The sequence below is a fragment of the Rattus norvegicus genome, chromosome X (assembly GCF_036323735.1).
Source record: "Rattus norvegicus strain BN/NHsdMcwi chromosome X, GRCr8, whole genome shotgun sequence".
In the NCBI taxonomy this organism is placed as follows: Eukaryota; Metazoa; Chordata; class Mammalia; order Rodentia; family Muridae; genus Rattus; species Rattus norvegicus.
Genome location: NC_086039.1, coordinates 3,871,548 through 3,891,482, shown reverse-complemented (window position 1 = coordinate 3,891,482; position 19,935 = coordinate 3,871,548). Strand labels below are relative to the sequence as shown.

The window sequence follows — 19,935 nt, the reverse complement described above, 5'->3', positions numbered from 1 at the left end:
TTTCTTTACCCTCTCATGTAATGCCAAGGCTTGGAAACCCCCACTTGAGTTATTTTTTCCTTTACAAACCCCCTTCACTTAGAACTGGGGTGTACTGTCCTTCCTGTTCCATCAGGAAGATTGGTGGCCCAAATTTGAGCTCGAATAAAGACCCTCATGTGATTTCATTGGGTTGTGATTTCTGGTGATCTCTTTGTGGTTTTTATAATCTGGGCACAACAGTTCCAATAGGGGCAAAAATGTTACAGGCTTAATCACCCATTTTTTGATTGTATTTAAGGCCCATTCCACAAGAAGGAACTCATACTTGTCACCTCTAAGTGGCCAAGAACCAGAAAGTAGATAGATCATGGGCCTAGCAGAAAAACTACTATTCTGCTAATGGAACGTATCAACAAAATTACTGAACTACTTCTATTTCTATGGATCTGAGCAGTATCCAACTTCCTTCAGGGAAGCTTCTTGCAGGATGTAGGATTGAACAGAGATGCCCAACTGGAAATGTGCAGGGACTGGGAGACTTTGGAGCACTCAGCACTAAATGAGGTGCCTTTGTCAAGCCTACCCATCAAGATTCAGGGATCTTTCTCCTTCTTTTTCCATGGAGTTCCCTGAACTCTGAGGAGAGAGATTTTGATGGGCACATCCTATTTGGGGCTGAGTGTTCCAAGGCCTCTGAGTAATGTGTATTTGACCCCATCTGCTGCATAAGGAAGCTTCTCTGATGATGGACAAACAAGGTGCTAATCTATGAGTACAGAAGAGTATCATTAAGAATCATATTATCACTATTTTCTTCTTCTTTTTTTAAACCTGTATTATTAGGTTTACACTATGTCCCTTGACCATCTAGTCCCAGGTTCTTGGTCACGCAAGCAGTGTCACATAGTCTTTGAGTAGTTGCCCAATACCAAATGGACCCTATGTTTTATTGTGTACTTTTAGAGTTTATTTTTGGCGGGGGGGAGGGTTGAGTGTTGATATTCTTTGTAAATTTAGTTTATCTGTTTGATTCTCATTTTTGTATTTTTGTTTTTGATGTTTTTATTTATTCATGTATTTTTTTCCTTTTTGAAAGAGAAAGAGCATGTAGTTGGATGGGTAAAGAATTGGTGGGAATCTGGGAGGAGTTGGGGGAGAGCAAAGAATATGATTAAAATATATTGTGTGGCCCATTGGCTGATCTGAAAAGCCATCTTTGCATCGTTCTTGGGTCACTTGAGCCATCTTTGCAGCAGACTTCTGCAGCTTTCTCACCAGAGTCCTTGAACTGGATTTCTTTCTCACTTGCTGCATCGCACCAACGGGCATGCCTCACTCACCATGTCAGTCCCAGCAGTAGACACCAGCTCCAAGATCACCACCAAAGACTTGAAGGAGAAGAAAGTTGTGAAGGAGGCAGAGAATGGAAAAGAAGCAGTTGCCAATGGGAATGCTAATGAGGAAAATGAGGAGCAGGGGGCTGATAGTGAGGTTGCTGTAAAAAAAAAGGAAGACTGTGGGGAAGAGGAGGAGGAGGAGGAGGAAGAAAGTGATGATGAGGAAGAGGATGAAAATGAAGATGCGGAATCTGAGGCTCCTAGGGGCAAGCAGGTAGCCAAAGATGATGAGGATGATGATGTTGACACCAAGAAGCAGAAGACTGATGAGGATGACTAGACAGCAAAAGGAAAAGCTAACCTTATACACCTTGACCTATTCACCCTTCTCTTCCCCTCTCAGAATTTAAATGTGGAGAAGCAGGCCCCACCCATGCACATTGGGCAGTGCCACCCACAAATGACATGCACTTTCTACCACCCCACCAAAATCATACCATGAATTTGCAACAGGGGAAGAAAAAAAGAACCAAAACTTCCCAGATTCTGCTTTTTTTCTTAAATATATTTAAAAAGGAAAAGTTGTTTGTACTTTTTAATTTACATTTTATATTTTTTGTACGTATTGTTAGGGGTCAGCCATTTTTTTTTAATGTTAACAAGTGACCAAACCAGTCTTTAGAGCAGGTGTTCTGTGACCTCTTCTGACTTTACTTGGGATGTGGCCTTGGTTTTTTTTTAATCATCTCAAAAGGGCAGGAGGCAAGCCTGGTCTACATAATGAGTTCCAGGACAGAGCCAGGGTTACACAGAAATAAACCTTGCCTCAAAAAACAACCACACACACACACACACAGACACACACACACACACACACACACACACACACACACACACACCCTTTAGTGGTGTTCAACAACGAGAAAAAAAGAAACAAAATAACAACAGACAAAATACTTGAACAAAGTTTCATCAAAGAAGCTCCAAAGAGACCAACAGGATCAATTATCAGGACAATGTAAATTAACAGTATAGTATCACTTTATGTCCTTCAATGGCTACAATTAAAGACTGATATTAGCTAGAGCTGTGGTTAAATGGTGGAATACTTACATAGCATGCATGCTTGAGGCTCTGGGTTTCATCCCTAGTTCTGCAAGAAAAACACTAATAAAATGAAACATTGCATTGGTTGTGTTTGTTTGCTTTCCATTGATGTGATAAAATATCATGACCAAAAACAATTGGGAAGGAGTATTCGATTTACAGATTATAGTCTATCATCAGAGGAAGCCAAGGCAAGAATTCATATAGGAACCTGGGAGCAGGAACTGAAGCAGAGGCCATGGAGAAGTGCTGCTTTACTGGCTTGATTCCAATTGCTGGTTTAGCCTGGTTTTTGTATCACCCAGCACCACCTGCCAGTTGTGGTATCACCCACAGTGGGCGGTGCCTTCCCAGATTAATTAGAAATCAAGAAAATGCACCACTTCTTGCTTACAGGACAGTCTGATGGGGGCATTTATTCACTTGAGGTATCCTTTCAGATGAGTCTAGCTTGTGTCACAAGATGTGGAAAGTGAAAGTCTCCTACAGTTATGGTGGGAATATAAAAAATCTTGTGAGTAACATGCCTGGGATTTGGGACCTAAATGTAACTGATGTGCCAATTCTGTGAGATGCTACAATAGTTTGAAGAATAAGAAAATTAAAATCGAATTGGACTGAGATATCACTATGAACACACCATTAATAGCTATAGTACGAAAGCATGGCAGGCTGGGGCTACAGCTCAGTTGGTGGTATGCTTGTATAGCGTACATAAAGTGTTCAATTCCTACCACTATATAAACTAGGCATACTGGTACATGACTTTTACCCCAACACTGAAAAGGTAGAAAGCAGAGGTTCAAAGGCATCCTTGCATACACAACACAAGATCCTTCCTTCCCACAAAGCCACTCTGTTCCTTCATCCCCATAAGAAATTTTTTTTAAAAAATATTTGCGTGTCCTCTTCCCACAGCTGCTGCTCAACATGGCACCACAGAAAGACAAGAAGCCTATGAAGTCAACCTGGAGGTTTCATTTGGACCTTACTCATCCAGTAGAAGATGGAATTTTTGATTCTGGAAATTTTGAATAGTTTCTACAGGAGACTTTCAACGGAAAAACTGGAAATCTTGGAAATGTTGTTCACATTGAACACCTGAAGAATAAAATCACAGTTGTTTCTGAGAAATAGTTCTCAAAAAGGTATTTGAAATCTCTTACCAAGAAATACCTTAAGAAGAATAATCTCCGTGATTGGTTTTGTGTGGTCGCATCTGACAAGGAGACTTACGAACTTTGTTATTTCCAAATTAGTCAAGATGAAGATGGTTCAGAGTTTGAGGACTAATTGGCCTTTGCTTTTAGTAAAATGGAAGTGTGCTAAAGAAACCTAAAATCAGACTTTATGAGCAAATAAAAATCATTTTACTCTATAAAAATATTTGAGAATATCAAGTATACCTAGAATTCTCTGTGATGGTAGAAGTGTATATTAGCATAGTCACTTTGTTAAACTGTAAAAAGCAGAACACAGGGATACACTGTGACCTGGTATTCCAACTCCAAAGTGCTAAACCTAATAGAAGCTCTCATGTATGTTCACCAATAGATAGCAATACTGTTCTAAGCTGTAAACAGTGCAAGTGTCATCAACAACAGAATGGATAAAAGTCTATTTATGCACTAGAATATATAATGATGAGAATAGGTTATCCATAACCATATGTGACAACAAGAATGAATTTCATCTTCAAAATGTGAATTACAAAAGACATCAAAGAATCTAGCATTTGTTATATAATCTACAACTGATTCAATTTATATAACATGTAAAACAAGCAAAATGTAGCCTGGATAGATATCTCATATGTTAAGGGTATTTACTTGTTGGATGGACACTGGTGGTGTACACCTTTAATCTGAAGCACTTGGGAGGCAGAGGCAGGCAGTTTGTGTTTGAAGCCAGCCTGGTCGACAGAGTGAGTTCCAGGACAGTAAGTTGTTACATAGAGAAACAAACCCTGTCTTAAAAAAACAAAAACCAAACCAAACAAACAAAAAAACCCCAACAACCAACCAAACAAACAAAAACAGCACTTGTCCACAATCATCTGTAACTCCAGTTTCAAAGGATCCAGTGCCTTCTTCTGGCCTCAGTGGATCATGGTACACAGAGGCATGCACATGGTACACAGACATACATGTAAGCAAAAGACTCAGACACATAAATATAAAATGAATCTAAAAAAAATTTTAACAGGCAAAATAAGTCTATGCTATTAAAGTCAGGAGAGGGTTTATCCTTAGAGTATGTCACAGGGCAGGGAGGGAATTCTATTCTATTCATAGATCTAAGTACATTTAGTTTACAGGAATGTGTTGAGCTATATGTTTTGTTTTGTTTTGTTTTCCGGAGCTGAGGACCAAACCCAGGGCCTTGTGCTTGCTAGGCAAGTGCTCTACCACTGAGCTAAATCCCCAACCCTGAGCTATATGGTTATAACATATGCCTTTTCTGTATTTTATATTGGTGAATTTATCTGATCTCCTTTGGCTCCCAGCAGGTCTTGTGCTTCCAGCCACACACACCACCCCCCCACACACCACCCCTGCCCCCAGGAGCTATTTGGATCATCAGATAAAAGACACACACACACACACACACACACACACACACACACACACACACACACACCAGTTAATTTTAATATGCTGTGACTAGCTCAAAGGTAGGGCAATTCTAATTCTCTGTCTGCTGCTCCAGCCCCAATGAGGGAAGTGACCAGCCAGTGGTTACTAACCCTCATTCTTACATGGTTCTTTGCAGCTCTAAATCTGATCCATTTCCCACTGCATCAGTCCCCCCTCCCCCAACCCAGAAGTCATGCCTCTCTCTGTCTCTCCTCCAGGCCATTGACCATTGGCTCTTTCTTGATCAACCAAAAACCAATTGGAAACAAGGACCTGCAGCATTGGGCATGCAGATTCCCAATTTGGGAAAACAAATCAATTCAAAGCATTAGAACCAATTCCCTACAGTGTGTACTATACCTTCATCAAAATATTTCGGTGCTGGAGGTTTAATTTAGTGGTAGGGCACTTGGCTAGCAAGGGCAAGGCTCTGGGTTCTATTCCCAGTACCACACATATACACTGATGGTAAAACATAGTAAATCAAAATTGTATGCTAGAATCTTTTCTCTTATGAATATTGTGAAAAATGTCAATGAGAAAGTGTCTATATATTAGTTCTTTAAAAAGCAATTCTAAAGAACTGTTCCAGCTCTTCAACTCTGACAAGCTAGGTTAACTAACTGCAATGAAACATATGACTATGTGATAGCAATCTACACAGGTATATCCTCAATCCATGTCAAAGGTGAATATATTTTAACACAACTAAAAAAAAAACAAAATTTATGTATTGAAATCCAATTTCTCAATGACTCTTTTTTTAAAAAGCAGAAATTCCAAGGCAAAGGTAACAGTGGCTATGACCAAAATCCAGAGTGCTATGGCTTAGTTATTATCTTGGGCTCAGTTACTAAGGGGACGAGAAGCCTGGGGTTTTTAGCTCATACAAATGATTGCTGTGGGACACACATGAGAAGGTACGCTGGGTATGAGCCATGTATGAATGCTGTTACTGCAGGACATTACTAAAGGAACACTTGCCCCTTGTTGCTTTTCATGACATTCCTGAAACACTGGCTACAGCTAGCTCTTGAGAGATGGAGTCTTAAGGCAGATAAGAAAATTAAAATTCCGGGGCATCTGATACTGACTCACTCATCAGCCCTCTGGACGTGAGTAAATGAGTAACGAGCCCTACCCCTGTGATGTTTGTCCAAGTCCTTATTGTATACTGCTCTAGTCATTGTGTCCTACAGATAGAGTTCCAGGGAGCTGGAGCAAAGTCTATCCAGATGTTTATCAGGTGCAGGAGATTCATCAACTCTAACAAACATTTACCCCAAAAGGACAAAGAAGAGGCCTGCTTTGGGAACAATGAGGACGACCTGACCTTCCTCCGGTTTTAGTAATAGCCCTGCCCCAGGAACTAGCTGACCATAAAACAATGGAGACATGAGGACTGTCCTGTGACTCTGGGAGGTCCTCCTTGTGACATTTTTGGTATTTCCTTTTGACATCCCCCCATCTCCTGGAGCTTGTGACTTCTTCCTTTAAATAGCCCTTCTCCCAGCCACTCGGGGTCGACACCTCTGTCTCCTGCATGGGATACATGTCCACCCGGAGATCTCCGTAATAGATCTCCGTAATAAACCTCGCCTTTGCTTATTACATCCAAAATGGTCTCTCTGTGTCTGGGGTCTGCGATTTCCCAAGACTTGAGTAAGGGTCTCTCTCTTCGGGGATCTTTCACTCTATATTTTACCCGTAAAGCCATTACACAAATGCTCATATAGACCTCGTCACCTTGAAATCACTGTAACTGACTTGAATTCCAGATTTCTTGCCCCAACTTGCTAAGTATGGGATCATAGATGTGTATCACCCACCCAGCTCATAAAGTCAAATTGTAAGATTAAAAATTTGTTTCAGAGCTAGGTATAGTGCTGTAAGCATTTAAATCCAGCATTCAGGAGGCAGAAGCAGGTCCTTTGAGTTCAAGGCCAGCCAGGTCTACATAGTAAGTTTCAGAATAGCTAGACATAGAGACCCTGTATCAATTTTTTCCCTTTTAGGAAATTATTGACTTCCCCAAAAGAAAAGGAAAAGCAATTCTTCTTGGTGAGCTTTTGTATCATGTGTCAGTAATGGAAAATAATGGTTCTGCTTACAGATCTGTATTCCAAAATGAACTTTTGGCCTTGATGTCCAGGCTGTGCAAGTGCTAGGACAATGAAAATGCTCTTTCCATCCTAGAAATCTGAGAACTTTGGGCAATACTAAGTTTCTTTGTATTCCCTGGGCATGAAGAACTAACTCGTGTTGAATCTATAAAATCTTTTTCTCCAAAACATGAAATGTAAAAGATGACAGATCATTCCGGATCTTTATTTCTGTTTTTCTTGGGAGTTGAGAGACTGTATTAGTCATGTAACCAAATTCGACTAGTTTGCCAGTGCTCTCTCTAAAGAGTCTTGATAGGGCAGGGGTGGAACTTTATGGGAGAGTGCTTGCCTAGCACATATGAAGCCCTGGATTCCACTCCCAGCACTGCAAAACTTAATGGGTCTCTCTATACACATAACACACCTCAGCTGTGGTGAGGTTGAAACGTGTATTTCTAATTGACTCAAGAGTAACTGGCACTGCTTGCCTTCTGCTCAGTAAGGCCACAGCTTTAAAATATACTTCCCCTGTGTAGTGATGGCAGCACCAAGCACTCATGGCAAACCTGATGCAGACTTTACTGTGATTTTTTTTTGCAGGTGTACTAGTTGTTTTTTACTTTTCTACTGCTATACTGAATATAATGACAAGAAGAGGCTTATAAAAGGAGTTTATTTGAGCGTATGGTTCCAGAGGGATAGTTCACAGGTGAGAAAGGCATAACAGCAGGTGGTCAGAGCAGGAAGCTGAGACATTTTCCACTGCAAACACAAAGCAGAGAATGTACTGGATGTCAGGTAGAGTTTTAAATCCTTCAAAGCCTGTCCCCAGGGACATACATCCTTCAGCAAGGCCACACCACACAAAGGTTTCATAACATTTCCTCAAGTAGCACCATCAATTGGGGATCCATTGTTCAAATACCTGAAATTTCTCATTTAAAGCACCACATTCCACTTCCTCATCCCTGGTCTCATGGTCACATCACAATGCAAAATGTACTTAGTTCAACTGTAAAAGTCTGCCTAGTCTTTCACAGTGCCATGTTCTTTAAAAGTTCAAAGTCTCTCCTGAGACTCAACATAATCTTGTCACTGTAACCCCATGTAAGATAAAAAGCAAACATATACTTCCAACATAAAATAGTCTTATATTCTAAAAAGGAGGAACAGGAGCATAGTGAAGACATAATGAACCAAAGCAGGAGTGAAACCCAATAGGGCAAACCCCAAATCCTAACATCTGGAACTTTAGGTTCAAGGAGTTAGATGGTGTTTTAGTCAGGGTTTCTATTCCTGCACAAACATCGTGACCAAGAAGCAAGTTGGGGAGGAAAGGGTTTATTCAGCTCACACTTCCACACTGAAGTTCATCATCAAAGGAAGTCAGGACTGGAACTCAAGCAGGGCAGGAAGCAGGAGCTGATGCAGAGGCCATGGAGGGATGTTTCTTACTGGCTTGCTTCCCCTGGCTTGCTCAGCTTGCTCTCTTATAGAACCCAGGACCACCAGGCCAGGATGGCATCATCCACAATGGACTGGGTCCTCCCCCTTTCATCACTAGTTGAGAAAATGCTTTACAGCTGGGTCTCATGAAGGCATTTCCATAACTGAGGCTCCTTTTCTATGATAACTCCAGCTTGTGTCAAGTTGACACACAAAACCAGCCAGTACAGATGACTCCTCTCCTTCCTACCTACAATTTACATTTCCCTCCTGGGCTGGTTCCACTCCTTGTACACAGCTGACCTTGGCAGATGTCTCATGGCTCTAATATCTTCACTATATTAAACTCTCTATTGCAATTTAGGCTTCACTTTCACAGCTTGACATAATGGTCTCAAAAGGTCTGTTGCCCTAGCCCGGCCTTCCATGCCACCTGTTGCTTGTCCCCACTGGCTCTCTAAAACCATGGAGGAAGAAAGCATGACTGATTTACTCTTACATCTTTTAGGTCTCAAAAGCTACAGAATACAAAGTACCACATAGCACTGCCAAGTTCAGCTGCCAGTTTAGGATGGACCCTCATCCTCTTTGAAGGTATTAGCAGCAGCTTTTGCCTATTGAAGTAACTACTTTCTAGAACCAAACCTTTTAGATTTTCTCCTCCTAAACTGGAGTCTATCAGGTAGGGAGGGTCTTTCCCTGAGGGTACCCTTCCTATTGTTCTATTGAAGAGCAGGAGACCTTGCCTTAACAATGCTAATCTCTAACAGTTGCAGGCTCTCTTTCAGTACAAATGGATGGTGTTTAGTGAGATTTGGTCTATCACTGAAGATTTTTGGACATTCTATACAAGCATAAAGTTTCTTTCGTGTATGGATGACCTGATACTTAGTGTTGCTCTGAATGAAGGCTTTCCCATATTCACAGACAAACATAGGGTTTTGTTTGTTTTTTCTTCACTATGGACTCTCCAATGTACATTTAGTGTTGGTTTCTAGATAAAGGCTTTCCTGCATATTTTTTTTGCATTTGCAGAGCCTTTCTCAAATATGAGATTGCTGATGTATTTGGAGGTGTGCGCTCCATATGAAGGCTTTCCATAGCCATTGCATTTATAGGATTTCCCTCCTGTGTGAGTTTTGATAAGGTTTGATGAGGTTTGATGAGGAATGCCTTCCTATATTTGGCATACACATGTTTTTTTTTTTCAGTATGCAGTTTTTGATGTGTAGTGACTTGTCCTATTAAGTGAAGAACTTACCATACTCTGTACCTATATAAGGTTTCTCTCCCATGTACATCCTCTGATGCAAATGGAGCTGTGATTCCCACAGTTACAATATTTATCTGGCTTCTCTGCAGTGGGAATTCTCTGGTGTGTGCTGAAGTGTTATTTCTGGGCAAAGGTCTTCCCAGGTTCAAGATCTCTTCTCTTCTTCTTTTATACTAATAGAATGTAGTTGGATTTACACATTTTTTCAGTAATGTGTGAATACAAGTGGCACATGCAGACCTTCAGATATTAGGCAATTCTCTACTCTTCCCTTTTCTTGGTTCCCACTGAATTACACAGTGACCCAACACTAATGGTACAACCTACAATAATGTTCTAGGAAATGACAGAACAATGACTTGAAATATGGTTCCTTAAGGACTTACTAGGACAAGAGTTAACTTGATGAATTGGACCTACTCATGATCCCTATATAAGAGAGGGTATATGTCTATATTTACTTTGTTATCAGCTCCTATGTACATATTCAAATGTTCTAGTCTCAATTTTCAGTTTATTTCTAAGTAGGTAATGTTGGATATAAAGTTATAAAGCAGAGAGACATTGTACCTCTCAAACTGACATATAATTTGGCACAATTGAGTGTTGCAACAAAAAGAACTGATACACAAAGTCTGAATGCTAACCTTTCAAGCAGTTGTCTTTCTTTGCCAAATATATCTACTCCCTTAATTCTTCTGAATACAGTCTTTAAAAACCCTTCTGAAAGGGAATAAAATGCCTACCTATATTTCCCTAAATTCAACACATTTATATTTACAATATATTTGATGTTTCACTTCAAAAAATTGAATTAAACATGTCAATTTTCTTTTTATGCCTGTCAATTCTAGATTCATCCTTCCTTGTTTGACATACAAAGATGGATCTGTGGCTCCTTAAATATTTTTAATCTTTGCCAGCAGGCACAGAGTTAAAGCTTTGTGGGAGTCATTACTAGCTCTTGGGTGACTCACTCAGCAGGATCTTCTAATCAGGATGCCTTGTCTCGCATTCAAAGCCTGCAGTCTCCTGCTGCCTGTCTTCTGATGCATATATAGTATCCCTGGAATTGTGGCTCATGGTGCAGGTGGTTCCTTGGTGGGTTCAGCTTCTACAAATATGGGTGACTTCTCCAGTATCCAGGTCCTGCAGCTCATAGGACTTCCCAAGTACCTAGCTGGTATAGTGCTAGTATATTTTTCCCAGCAGCAAGCTTCTGTATCATGCTGCAGCCAGCAGTACCTAACACCTTACTTGAGGCACATCAAAGTATTATTTGGTTATTTGTAGTAAAAAAAAATTCTAGTGTAACACCTCTCCATAAAGAACTTTCTTGTGGGGCTGGAGAGATGGCTCAGCGGTTAAGAGCACCCGACTACTCTTCCAGAGGTTCTGAGTTCAATTCCCAGCAACCACATGGTGGCTCACAACCATCTGTAAAGAGATCCTATGCCCTCTTCTGGTGTGTCTGAAGACAGTGACAGTGTACTTATATATAATAAATGAATAAAATATTAAAAAAAAAGAACTTTCTTGTGCTGGAGAGATGGCTCAACATTTAAGAGCACTAACTGCTCTTCTGGAGATCCCTAGTTCAAATCCCAGCAATCACATGGTGGCTCACAACCATCTGTAATGAGATCTGATGCCCTCTTCTGGTGTGTCTGAAGAGAGCTATAGATAAATCTTTTTTTAAAGAGCTTTCTATGGAACTCAAGAGGGCAGATTTCCAGCAAGTTCTGATAGTATGGCACCACAGCGATTCTTTTGCTACTCATGAGCCATGGCCCTGCCAATATGGTTTAGATTTCATGTCAGGAAATAGGAGAGGCTTTTCCCTGGGTAACCTGTGACATCATGCTGTGGTTTAAGGGTATCCTCCAAGGATTTTTATGTTGAAAGTTTAGACCTCAGTATGAGGTTACAGATCTTTCTTCCTTCCTTCCTTCCTTCCTTCCTTCCTTCCTTCCTTCCTTCCTTCCTCCCTCCCTCCCTTTCTTCTTCTTTCTTTCTTTCTTTCTTTCTTTCTTTCTTCCTTCCTTCCTTCCTTCTTTTCTTTCTTTGTTTCTTTCTTTCTTTCTTGTAGACAAGTTCTTGTTATATAAAGCTTACCTCACATTTATGATTGCTCCTGCTTTAGACTCCTGAGGACTGAGATTATAGGTATGCACCATTGCACTGGGCTCTAAAGTGCTGGCCTTAAAGAATTGGAGCCCAGTGGGAGGTGACATCATCACTTAGGGGACTGATCCTGACAGGCATGAATGTAGTTCTCACAGAACCCTTGTTGGTTTTCACAAGAGGATTATCATAAAAGAGAAAGAATGATCACTCCTTGGTCATATCCAACTTGCTAGTTCCTATTTACGATATGCTATCTCCCTCACAAATGTTTTCCTACCCTGATGTCATCTGCAATGTGGCAACCAGCCAAAGAAACCCTCAGCAGAGGTTGAATTCATGGGACAGTCTGATCTTGAACTTTTCAGTCTCCAAAACTTTCAGACATACACCTCTTGTTTATAAGTTACCTCTAGGGAAATATATTAGTCATCAGTATATTAGTCATTAACAGATAATTGACTAGCACATGGCCCAAGAGAAATTGACTGTGCCTTGTATCTGCTATTTTTTCTTTATTTTTTACTGTTTAGGGTTCCTTATTAGCTAAAATTTTGGTATACCACACCTCACTATATCTAAAAATATTTATGAAAAACTCTTCTTATTCAAATTATTGTGTGGTTTTTCTCTACTGATCATACATGTCATACAGTAAGAAACAGGCTCCCGGATGAGCTTGTTCTTAATTAATTTTTAAATATATTATTTTCCCAACAATTCTTTTTTTTTAAACATTTATTTATTATGTATACATCATACAGCTTTCTGCCTGCATGTATGCACCTGCAGGCCAGAAGAGGGCACCAGACCTGATTATAGATGGTTGTGAGCCACCATGTGGTTGCTGGGAATTGAACTCAGGACCTCTGGAAGAGCAGACAGTGCTCTTAACCTCTGAGCCATCTCTCCAGCCCCCCCAACAATTCTGATAATCACGTGAATGCATGAAGTGAATTAAACATGACACAGACTCACAGGCAAGAACTGTGGGTCTTTGGGGGAAAGCATCTGGGGTCATGATGGGTCTCAAGTAACCAGCAACAATGGTAAAATAAGCATAGCTGCCCACTCCCCACCTTTTCCTTCCCACCTTCACTTTACCCTCAGCCTAGAATACTGAAAACCAGGCTTGGAAAACACAATCATCTATCCCATCAGAAAGAGCTGTGCAAAGAGGCAAGGTACTAGGGTGGTGGCAATCCTTGCTGAGGACTAGTAAACTCCTACCAAGAGCTGATTCATGGGCAGAAACTTACTCCAACAGTGGAAATAAACATCTTCAGCTAATTTTGAAGTATTTGAAACTATTAACCTTCTTTCTTTTTTTTTCACTTTAATAGTTTGGAGGCTTATTTTTAAATTTTTAATTTATTTTGGACACTGTCTAAACAGCTTTAATTCTGAGGTTCCTTCAGCCTCCCGACCGTTTTTTTTTTTTTTTTTTATTAACTTGAGTATTTCTTGTATACATTTCCAGTGTTATTCCCTTTCCCGGTTTCTGGGCAAACATCCCCCTCCCCCCTCCCTCCTCCCCCTCCCCCTCCCCCTCCCCCTCCCCCCTCCCCCCTCCCTTTCTTTATGGGTGCTCCCCTCCCCATCCTCCCCCCATTGCCGCCCTCCCCCCAACAATCTAGTTCACTGGGGGTTCAGTCTTAGCAGGACCCAGGGCTTCCCCTTCCACTGGTGCTCTTACTAGGATATTCATTGCTACCTATGGGGTCAGAGTCCACGGTCAGTCCATGTATAGTCTTTAGGTAGTGGCTTAGTCCCTGGAAGCTCTGGTTGCTTGACATTGTTGTACTTTTGGGGTCTCGAGCCCCTTCAAGCTCTTCTAGTTCTTTCTATGATTCCTTCAACGGGGGTCCTATTCTCAGTTCAGCAGTTTGCTGCTGGCATTCGCCTCTGTGTTTGCTGTATTCTGGCTGTGCCTCTCAGGAGCGATCTACATCTGGCTCCTGTCAGCCTGCACTTCTTTGCTTCATCCATCTTGTCTAATTGGATGGCTGTATATGTATGGGCCACATGTGGGGCAGGCTCTGAATGGGTGTTCGTTCTGTGTCTGTTTTAATCTTTGCCTCTCTATTCCCTGCCAAGGGTATTCTTGTTCCCCTTTTAAAGAAGGAGTGAAGCATTCACATTTTGATCATCCGTCTTGAGTTTCATTTGTTCTAGGCATCTAGGGTAATTCAAGCATTTGGGCTAATAGCCACTTATCAATGAGTGCATACCATGTATGTCTTTCTGTGATTGGGTTAGCTCACTCAGGATGATATTTTCCAGTTCCAACCATTTGCCTACGAATTTCATAAAGTCATTGTTTTTGATAGCTGAGTAATAAATATTCCATTGTGTAGATGTACCACATTTTCTGTATACATTCCTCTGTTGAAGGGCATCTGGGTTCTTTCCAGATTCTGGCTATTTTAAATAAGGCTGCGATGAACATAGTGGAGCACGTGTCTTTTTTATATGTTGGGGCATCTTTTGGGTATATGCCCAAGAGAGGTATAGCTGGATCCTCAGGCAGTTCAATGTCCAATTTTCTGAGGAACCTCCAGACTGATTTCCAGAATGGTTGTACCAGTCTGCAATCCCACCAACAATGGAGGAGTGTTCCTCTTTCTCCACATCCTCGCCAGCATCTGCTGTCACCTGAGTTTTTGATCTTAGCCATTCTCACTGGTGTGAGGTGAAATCTCAGGGTTGTTTTGATTTGCATTTCCCTTATGACTAAAGATGTTGAACATTTCTTCAGGTGTTTCTCAGCCATTTGGCATTCCTCAGCTGTGAATTCTTTGTTTAGCTCTGAACCCCATTTTTTAATAGGGTTATTTGTCTCCCTGCGGTCTAACTTCTTGAGTTCTTTGTATATTTTGGATATAAGGCCTCTATCTGTTGTAGGATTGGTAAAGATCTTTTCCCAATCTGTTGGTTGCCGTTTTGTCCTAACCACAGTGTCCTTTGCCTTACAGAAGCTTTGCAGTTTTATGAGATCCCATTTGTCGATTCTTGATCTTAGAGCATAAGCCATTGGTGTTTTGTTCAGGAAATTTTTTCCAGTGCCCATGTGTTCGAGATGCTTCCCTAGTTTTTCTTCTATTCGTTTGAGTGTATCTGGTTTGATGTGGAGGTCCTTGATCCACTTGGACTTAAGCTTTGTACAGGGTGATAAGCATGGATCGATCTGCATTCTTCTACATGTTGACCTCCAGTTGAACCAGCACCATTTGCTGAAAATGCTATCTTTTTTCCATTTGATGGTTTTGGCTCCTTTGTCAAAAATCAAGTGCCCATAGGTGTGTGGGTTCATTTCTGGGTCTTCAATTCTGTTCCATTGCTCTATCTGTCTGTCTCTGTACCAATACCATGCAGTTTTTATCACTATTGCTCTGTAATACTGCTTGAGTTAAGGGATAGTGATTCCCCCTGAAGTCCTTTTATTGTTGAGGAGAGTTTTAGCTATCCTGGGTTTTTTGTTATTCCAGATGAATTTGCAAATTGTTCTGTCTAACTCTTTGAAGAATTGGATTGGTATTTTGATGGGGATTGCATTGAATCTGTAGATCGCTTTTGGTAAAATGGCCATTTTTACTATATTAATCCTGCCAATCCATGAACATGGGAGATCTTTCCATCTTCTGAGGTCTTCTTCAATTTCTTTCTTCAGAGTCTTGAAGTTCTTATTTTACAAATCTTTTACTTGCTTGTTAACCTTCTTTCTATTCACCACAAAATCAGCCACAAGAGGTAGATTAGGGCCTGGAGAAATGGATCAGCACTTAAGAACAGTTACTGCTTTTCCATGACAACTCATAACCTCCTGCTACTCTAGCCCCAGAGGATCAGATATCTTCTTCTTGCCTTTGCTGGCATGAGTCATGTATATGGCACACATAGACATATATGCACACACATAAAATAAACATTTTTTAAAAGATGTGAGGAAAACTGTATTCGCCCCAACAAGGAAGAAACACTAACCAATACTATACTTTTTAAATTCTATATTATTTCATACTTTTGGGTTGCTTTAAAATTATTTACTTGCATTTGTTTATCATGTATAATATATGTAGGTATTGAAAGACCCCCCAGAGACACCCAGCCAGGTCCGGGGCTCCTGTGGGTCCGCACACCAACCACAGCCCCATTAGCCACCTACGGCTCCTGCCTCAAGGCTCCCCTGTGTGTTCGAAAAGGAGCTCAGCAGGATCTGCCAGCTCTCAGTCCATAACCTGAACTTTTCTACAACACTAGCTAGGTGGTCACGGCTCTGGTGCCACGGGAGATTTGATCCAAAACTCTTGGGTTTATAAATAAACTCAGGGGGTGGGGATTTAGATCAGCGGTAGAGCGCTTGCCTAGCAAGCGCAAGGCCCTGGGTTCGGTCCTCAGCTGTGGAAAAAAAGAAAAAAAAAACAAATAAAAATAAACTCAAGGCCCAGACAGGTAGGCAATCCAGAGACTGCAGAGCGGGAGATCACCAATAGAGCCCACCCCTGCCACATTACTGGCCCAAAAGGAAACTGTAGGGCCTCTGGGAACAGAAAGATAGGGCAAGCAGCAGATCCCCTGCGGTCCAGACACCGCCCGGATCTGAAGGGACCCTGTCAACAGCTCCCTGCACCCAAATCCCGTGGGAGGGAGAGCTAAACCTTCAGAGGGGCAGACACGCCTGGGAAGCCAGAAGAGACTACACTCTGCCCACAATTCTGACTCCAGAGGAAATCACCTAACACCATCTGGGACCCCGGTGCACAGGGGTCCCGGAAAATGTAGAGCAGGCCCTCCTGGTTGCTGCCCTCATGGAGAGTTCAAACACAGCCCCCCAAGAGCAACTTCAGCCCCAGGACCACAGGTAAGACCAACTTTTCTGCTCCAAGTGACCTGCCTGGTGGACTCAGGACACAGGCCCACAGGAACAGCTGAAGACTAGTAGACCAGAAAGACTACACACCTGAAGGCAGAACACTCTGTTCCCATAACTGACTGAAAGAAAACAGGAAAACAGGTCTACAGCACTCCTGACACACACAGGCTTATAGGATGGTCTAGCTACTGTCAGAAATAGCAGAACAAGGTAACACCAGAGACAACCTGATGGCAAGAGGCAAGCGCAGGAACCTAAGCAACAGAAACCAAGACTACATGGCATCATCAGAGATCAATTTTCCCACCAAAGCAAACACTGAATATCCAAATACACCAGAAAAGCAAGATCTAGATTTAAAATCACATTTGATCATGATGATGGAGGACTTCAAGAAAGACATAAAGAACTCCCTTAGAGAAACACAGGAAAACATAAATAAACAAGTAGAAGCCTATAGATAGGAATCACAAAAATCTGTGAAAGAATTACAGCAAAACAGAATCAAACAGGTGAAGGAATTAAAAATGGAAACAGAAGCAATAAAGAAAGGACACAGGGAAACAACTCTGGATATAGAAAACCGAAGAAAGAGACAAGGAGCCATAGATACAAGCATCACCAACAGCATACCAGAGATAGAAGAGAGAATCTCAGGAGCAGAAGATTCCATAGAAATCACTGACACAACTGTCAAAGATAATGTAAAACGGAAAAAGCTACTGGTCCAAAATATACAGGAAAACCAAGACTCAATGAGAAGATCAAACCAAAGGATGATAGGTATAGAAGAGAGTGAAGACTACCAGCTCAAAGGACCAGTAAATATCTTCAACAAAATCATAGAAGAAAACTTCCCTAACCTAAAGAAAGAGATGTCCATAACATAGAAGAAGCCTACAGAACTCCAAATAGATTGGTCCAGAAAAGAAACTCCTCCTGTCCCATAATAGGCAAAACACCAGATGCACAAAACAAAGAAAGAAAATTAAAAGCAATAAGGGAAAAATGTCAAGTAATATATAAAGGCGGACCTATCAGAATTACACCAGACTTCTCACCAGAGACTATGAAAGCCAGAAGATCCTGGACAGATATCATACAGACCCTAAGAGAGCACAAATGCCAGCCCAGGTTACTGTATCTAGCAAAACTCTCAATTAACATAGATGGAGAAACCAAGACATTCCATGACAAAAACGAATTTACACAATATCTTTCCACAAATCCAGCACTACAAAGGATAATTAACGGTAAAGCCCAACAGAAGGAGGCAAGCTACACCCAGAAAAAAAGCAATAAACTAATCATCTTGGCAACAAAACAAATAGAAGAAAAGCACACAAACATAAATCTCACATCCAAATACGAATATAACAGGAAGCAACAATCACTATTACTTAATATCTCTCAACATCAATGGACTCAATTCCCCAATAAAAAGACACAGATTAACAAACTGGATACACAATGAGGACCCTGCATTCTGCTGCTTACAGAAAAAAGACCTCAGAGACAAAGACAGATATTACCTCAGAGTGAAGGGTTGGAAAACAACTTTTCAAGCAAATGGTCTGAAGAAACAAGCTAGAGTAGCCATTCTAATATCGAATAAAATTGATTTTCAACCAAAAGTCATCAAAAAAGATAAAAAAGGACACTTCATATTCATCAAAGGAAAATTCCACCAAGATGAACCCTCAATGCTAAATATCTATGCTCCAAATACAAGGGCACCTACATACGTAAAAGAAACCTTACTAAAGCTCAAAGCACACATTACACCTCACACAATAATAGTAGATTTCAACACCCCACTCTCATCAATGGACAGATCATGGAAACAGAAATTAAACAGAGACATAGACAGACTAAGAGAAGTTACAAACCAAATGGACTTAACAGATATTTATAGAACATTCTATCCTAAAACAAAAGGATATACCTTCTTCTCACCACCTGATGGTACTTTCTACAAAATTGACCATATAATTGGTCATAAAACAGGCCTCAATCGATATAGAAAGATAGAAATAATGCCATACGTCCTATCAGACCACCACGGGCTAAAGCTGGTCTTCAATAACAATAAGGGAAGAACGCCCACATATACATGGAAGGTGAACAATGCTCTACTCAATGATAACCTGGTCAAGGAAGAAATAAAGAAAGAAATTAAAGACATCTTAGAATTTAATGAAAATGAAGATACAACATACTCAAACTTATGGGACACAATGAAAGCTGTGCTGAGAGGAAGAGTGATAGCTCTGAGTGACTGCAGAAAGAAACAGGAGAGAGCATATATCAGCAGCTTGACAGCACACCTAAAAGCTCTAGAACAAAAAGAAGCAAATACACCCAAGAGGAGTAGAAGGCAGGAAATAATCAAACTCAGAGCTGAAATCAACCAAGCAGAAACAAAAGGGATCATACAAAGAATCAACAGAACCAAAAGTTGGTTCTTTGAGAAAATCAACAAGATAGATAAAACCTTAGCCAGACTAACCAGAGGACACAGAGAGTGTGTCCAAATTAACAAAATCAGAAATGAAAAAGGAGACATAACAACAGAGCCAGAGGAAATTCCAAAAAATCATCAGATCCTACTACAAAAGCCTATATTCAACAAAACTTGAAAATCTGCAGGAAATGGACAATTTCCTAGACAGATACCAGGTACGGAAGTTAAATCAGGAACAGATAAACCATTTAAACAACCCCATAACTCCTAAAGAAATAGAAGCAGTCATTAAAGGTCTCCCAACCAAAAAGAGCCCAGGTCCAGATGGGTTCAGTGCAGAATTCTATCAGACCTTCATAGAAGACCTCATACCAAAACTATCCAAACTATTCCACGAAATTGAAACAGAAGGAGCGCTACCGAATTCCTTCTATGAAGCCACAATTACTCTTATACCTAAACCACACAAAGACCCAACAAAGAAAGAGAACTTCAGACCAATTTCCCTTATGAATATCGACGCAAAAATACTCAATAAAATTCTGGCAAACTGAATCCAAGAGCACATCAAAACAATCATCCACTATG

At 40.8% G+C, this 19,935-nt stretch overlaps 1 protein-coding gene and 1 pseudogene across 1 annotated transcript; both read left to right on the top strand.

Moving 5' to 3' along the window:
- Positions 1–970: 970 nt before the first annotated feature.
- On the top strand, positions 971–1,889 carry Ptmal1 (prothymosin alpha like 1). The gene has a single exon (XM_001078537.5). The coding sequence runs from the start codon at positions 1,324–1,326 to the stop codon at positions 1,657–1,659; it is 336 nt and encodes a 111-aa protein (XP_001078537.1). The 5' UTR covers positions 971–1,323; the 3' UTR covers positions 1,660–1,889.
- Positions 1,890–3,341: 1,452 nt separating this feature from the next.
- Positions 3,342–4,171, top strand: Rpl22l1-ps1 (ribosomal protein L22 like 1, pseudogene 1; annotated as a pseudogene).
- The last annotated feature ends 15,764 nt before the right edge of the window (positions 4,172–19,935 follow it).